General features: G+C 32.8%; 1 protein-coding gene across 1 annotated transcript in view; it reads right to left on the minus strand.

The window, feature by feature from the left end:
* Positions 1 to 6,195, minus strand: part of cdh22 (cadherin 22) — a 152,446-nt gene that overhangs the window by 12,392 nt on the left and 133,859 nt on the right. Inside the window, exon 11 of the mRNA XM_016552644.1 lies at positions 4,460 to 4,711. Coding sequence (XP_016408130.1) covers positions 4,460 to 4,711 — 252 coding nt within the window. The remainder of the gene's footprint in view (positions 1 to 4,459; positions 4,712 to 6,195) is intronic.

Raw genomic sequence — 6,195 nt, forward strand, 5'->3', positions numbered from 1 at the left:
GTCTCAGTTAGCTTAACGCAGTACACGTAGCAAGGTTTTTTTTAAATAATATAATAAATGAAAAGAAAACAGAATAGATAGAATAGAAAAAGAATAGAGCAAGCTAGTGTTAGAGGTCTTTTTTGCTTTTGTTAACTGTATAATGGATGGCGATGGTGCCGACGCTGATGGCTGCCTCCGTGGCGTGCTCCGCAGTTGTTTATTGTTCTATACCTGTACATACAATTGTCGATTTGTATATTTTTTATTCCTTATTTTAATTGTTCTATTTTTATTTATTTATTTTTTGTTCTGTCACTGTCATTCTGTTACACTGTGGAAGCTTCTGTCACGAAAACAAATTCCTCGTATGTGTAAACATACCTGGCAATAAAGCTCATTCTGAATATTAATTATAATGAATTATTATGTTTTCAAATATAACTTTTGATTCCATTTAGATTAAAATAGAATCAAATAGGCTAAAATAAAACAAAAGACTAAAACAAGAAAATAAATAAAATTAAATGAAAAATATTAAATCAACAGATAATAAAGAATAAAATATTGGATAAAAAATGTTGGATAAATATTGGAAAAATAAAAAAGCCTAGCAGCAGGTTATGTTAGATGAATATTGAACAAACATTTAGCACAGAATAGAATATTAATTATTATGAAATATGTTTAGTTTAAAAATTTAGTTGTTTAGTTTAAAAGTTTATTTTTTTCATTCCATTTAGATAAAAACAGAATAGAATGAAATAGGTTTAAATTAAATTAAACAAACAAATTATATTATGAAAAAATAAATAAAAAGCTTAAAATGTAGATAAATAAAAATGTAAAAACTTGCTATTGACCAATCAGAAGGACCAGAACTAGCATGGAACCGAATTGAACAGAACAGAACATCATAGAATACAATATAGACTAGGCTAGAATATTTGGCTAGAACACAGATGTTCCATAATCGGAGTATGAATTGTATTTGTCCATCTGGGATTTGAAGGTGGCTGCAAATGTTCTCAGCGCTCATCAAAGTCTATTCAGTGCTGCCAAACATTCACACACCAACTGTGCTCTCAAACATCACAGATTTAAAACAACCAGCATTAAACTTTCAGCCGTTTCTGCCTTTCAGCTTCACAGCGCTGCTTCAGTTTTAATTGATGTTCATTTCAGAAGAGGATCAAATCCTTTGGGACAACAATTAAATTGAATTATTAATTAGAGATCAATTTTGAGGTGCTTCGCTCACATATTTGCACGAGTCGCACGACACATTAAAACTAACGACTAAATGATGAGACGTGTATGAAAATGTAAGTGGTGTTTGTCCTTGCAAAAACTCAGTGGTGTGAGTGGATGCCATTGCTATGTGGATGCTAGGTGGTTTTACTGTATTTACAGTATTGCATGAAAAGAGCCTCTGTGTTATGTTTCAAAATATTGATTTCATTTAGATTAAAATAGGCTAAAATAAAATAAAGTGAAATTAGAAAAATATACATACATAATGAAAACAAATAAATAAACATAAAATAAAAAAAATAAATAAATAGACACTTAATTAAAAAATAAATAAAAATTAAAAAGCTTAAAACATATAAATTATATATAATAAAAAATAAAATTCATAAAACAATATAAAATGAGTAAGGTATGGCAGTCTATGTTACTTAAATACTGACCAATCAAAAGCCAGAACTGGAAATAGTATAGAACAGAACAGCATAGAATAGAAGATGAAATTATTATAAACGATGTCTCCAAATATAACTTTTGATTGCATTTAGATTAAAATAGACTAAAATAGGTGAAAACAAGCTAAAATAAAATAAAAATAACGGACTAAAATTCTATTAAAATAGAATAGTAAATAGATACATAATAGAAAAATACTATGTTGAATTAAAAAAAGCTTAAAACATAAAACAAAATTATTAAATTATGATTATAAAAAAGTGTAAAAGTATAATCTGGTCTCTAGAAAAGTTTTTTTTGCTATATTTATCAAATATCTTATGCCTGATCAGTTACAAAATTAACATTTTTTTCACACTTTTCCCCAACAAGCTTTAATACTTCAGGTTAATAGTTTTGAAAACTACGAGCAATAGTGATAGCAATGCTTGACTTAGCAAACATGGCTAATTAAACAGAAATGAGTTGCGATGGATGACCCACACATGACCCATAAATGAATCACTGCAGGAAAGATGAGCAGAAGCGTGCTCAGCTGACTGAGAACAATTCACGTACCATTCTTTCCCGAGAAAGAGAGAGAGAGAGGGAGGGACGGGGAAAGCGCTAAGTGGAGAAGAGAGAAATAAAGACAGATATACTGAGGCCAGGAGAAAGTCATAAAACTTTCAGAGATGACAAGGGAAGCGCAGTCCACCGCTCCAGTAGATGGGAACGGGTGGATGTCTGGATAGGCTGCTCTATTTAAAGCTCGGCGCTCCGCCGGGACAGCGGTGCTGATGCTGCTCTTTTTGCGAGTGAGGGCTACATCCGTTTTGAGCATCCCTTAACTCAGCCGTCCTCCGCCAGAGAGGCTGCATGTCATTCGCCCAGCCCTATGTTGTGCGTGTGTTCGCTCTGCGTGAACAAAAGCTTTCGGAGGATGAGCAACTGCAGAGGATGCTGAATGAAATATTGATCAGCTTTTATGTCATTCTAGTTTTGTTTTTTCGCCTCCTGCCGCATTTGAACCCAGGTTTTAAAGAATGATGGCGAGCCATTAAAAGAGTTACAGCGGTCGTGGAGGTAAACATGCTCAGAGCTGGCTTGGCTCTATATCTGCTGCTCTCCATGCATATAACCGATGAAAGCCTGCTCTGTGAATGCAGATATTAATGCACATTCTCAAGTGGACATACTTGCATCTTCGAGATCCGTCGGTCACCTGTGTTTTGTTAAAGGTGAGATTGTACAGATGAATGACCCTCGCTTTCTTTCACATCATTGACACACAGGCACACATTCCGTGACATACTTACTGTATATGAATGCCGAGGGAATCTTCTGAGTTATTTACCACTTAATATCTACAAACAGCATACCACAGATAATAAATATTTGAGTGCGCATAAATGAATGGGAACACACATTGGAAATCAATGGAAAGCTATCAGACGAGAAGTGTGAATAAATGTTTAGAGGCATCTACTCATTCTTTATTGTTACTTTTTTTCCTCCATCGTTTTAGAATAATTTTAGAATTGTAGATTTTTAGAATAATAACTGTAATTAATATTCTTGTTACTTTATTTATTATTAAGACGCTATTATAGTACATATGTTGATATAAAACATTGATATAAGAACATCATTTTTAAAAACTTTTTTATTTTTAGCTTTGGCATCACAAAAATTAATTTTGAAATACATACATTTTTAAATTTGTAAATTAAATTAATTATTATAATATTTAAATAGGGTTGCAAAGAGGTGGAAAATTTCCAGTAAATTTCTGAAATATTCCAGAAATTTTGGAAACTTTCCAGGATTTTTTTTTTATATTCCAGGGATTTTTGGAAAGTTTCCGGAAATTTACCGGACATTTTCCACCCCTTTGCAACCCTATATTTAAATAATATAAAATATAATATTTTTTTCAAAGAAACTTATACAGTATGACCTATAACTTTTTTATAACTTTTTTCATCCAAAACATATACAAATGTCATTTTATAATAACATTTATAAAATTGCTTTACTTATGGATGTACAAAAATTTAATTGTTATTGAAATGTTAATAATAATGATGTAAAATTAATAAAAACAATAATAATTTGTAAAAAAAAAAAAGATAAATTAATTAAAAAGAGGTTTTTAAGATCATGAGATGAAAATGAGTAAAGTGTGCCCAAACTTTTAGTGACTCGTGGCATGCATTTACTCATGCGGCAGATAATTTTTATCCACAGTGAACACTGCATTCAAGCTATAAATTTCATCAGTTTCTTAGTTCCCTAGAATTCAAACCCATGACCTCGGCGATGTTCAACCAGTCATGCTACATGATGTTGGTACTCAACACACTGTCAGATCTGTCACACTCCTTCAAAACTAGAACCGCAGCACAATATTACACGCATACAGCATGAGACCGGTGCCATAGAGTCGTGCATCAACCCCGTCTGTTAAAGTCTTTCATCGCACAACCAGCGGAAAGAGAAAACATGGTTACTTTCGCTTGGCATCCGTGTGAGGATGTGATGTAATGCACTGTTTATATTCAATAAACTCACAGGAATGACACCAGTAATGCATAAGCAGAAGTTGATCCACCTAGAAATGCAGTACAAACTCAACTAGACAATCTATGCAACACTGAAATACAAGTTTCTTGCCTGCTCGGCTTCCTAAAGCATGCATTTCACATTTGTTGTTACGAACTGAGGAATGCATTGAATTGAATAACTCATAATGTTCCTATAAGACTATAAGGTTGATAAGTGAAGGCTTTACCGATGAGGATGAGGATGCAGACCAGCAGCGCGATGAGAGCGCCGGGGCTGAGCGCGGCTGACATGACGTAGGCCGTGGCGTTGCAGGACTGAATGGCTCCGTCCGTGTCACAGCCGCACACGTGGATGGTGAGGGTCCCCGTGCTGCTGAGGGCCGGAGGGCCGCTGTCCACCAGCAGGATGGGCAGCAGATACACGTTCTGCTCCCGACGGTTGAATCCGGAGCGCTGCGTCCTGATGCCGGCTGTGTTGTCTACAGAGTCAGAGAGACCAAAGGTTTGAGATGCAAACATACGACTCAATATATGTACTCTGTTATTTATATATTCTATTAGAATATGCATTATTTTACTACCACTGAAAATAAAGGAAGTGTGGCAGAGCCTTATCTGTTGTGTGTAACCTTAGTACAAATCTTAGTATAAACATTACATACTATGGTACATTTAAAATTAGCACAGTTTTGCCATCTTATTACAATGGTAGAGCAAAACGTTGAGAACTAAATATTACTTAAAAAAGAAAGAATGAAAGTAAAGAGAAACAGTCAAAAGTAAAAAAAATAAAATAAAATATATATATATATATATTTCTCTCTCTCTATATATAATAATGACAACAACAACAATCAATTGTAATTGATAATAATACACTTTTTTAAAATAAATAAATACTTTTATTCAGCAAGGACGCATGCAATTAATCAAAAGTGATAGTAAAAACATTTATAATGTTACAATTCTGTTTCAGATAAATGGCCCTTAAAACAAGTATAATTATATAGGAATTTAATTAAGACCAATTAGTCAACTAGTCATTCAAACAACCCACCAACTTTAAAAAAAAAATTACAGTAAAAAAAACAAAAAACTAAGTAAAGATAGACTATAAAAATAAATACAAAATAGATTGATAATTTATGATAAAATAATAATTAAAAAAGTAAAAACTAAATTAAAGTGACACTATACAAAAGCAATACAATTTGTATTTATTTTATTTAAAATATATTTATAATTTATAATAAAATAATAACTAAAAAAAGCAAAAAAGAAAGTAAAGAGAACAAAAGCAGTATAATTTATATTTAGTATATTAAAATGTATATAATTTATAATACAATAACAATTAACCTTAAAATAAAAATAACAACATTTAATAATTAAAATAATAACATTTAATAGACTTTTCATTGTTACAAGTAGGGGTTGAACGACTTCTGATTTTTTGAAGTCGACTTTTATGTGATGAAAGTCGAGTCGAAGTCGACTAGTCGCTGATGACGTCATTAATGAACAAATAAGTCTGGAGCTGTGACAAACACCTTGCGCACAGCTATGGCATATGACACAGCGCTGCCCACATGGCTGTGTCCTTCAAAGATTTTTTATCCTGTTGCGCCCTCTATAAGACCAGCGACTAGTCGACGTCAAGCTTAAAGCGTCATGGCAGAGCATTGAAGTCGACTAGTCGGTGCAACCCCTAGTTACAAGAACATTCTATTTCAGATAAATGAACCTAAAACTAGCCTAATTATACAGGATCTTTAACTAAAACCAATTAGTCAACTAGTCATTCAGAAACCCACCTACTTTCAGTCTTGATAAGAGTAAGAGACTTTTTTGAACAAGATTTTACTGAGTTCAAACTTTTGAATGTAAAATAGCCATACTTATATATACACATATTCACACACACACACACACACACACACACACACACACATGTCTGGTCAGC

The sequence above is a fragment of the Sinocyclocheilus rhinocerous genome, unplaced genomic scaffold, assembly GCF_001515625.1.
Source record: "Sinocyclocheilus rhinocerous isolate Xijiao unplaced genomic scaffold, SAMN03320098_v1.1 scaffold795, whole genome shotgun sequence".
NCBI lineage: Eukaryota > Metazoa > Chordata > Actinopteri > Cypriniformes > Cyprinidae > Sinocyclocheilus > Sinocyclocheilus rhinocerous.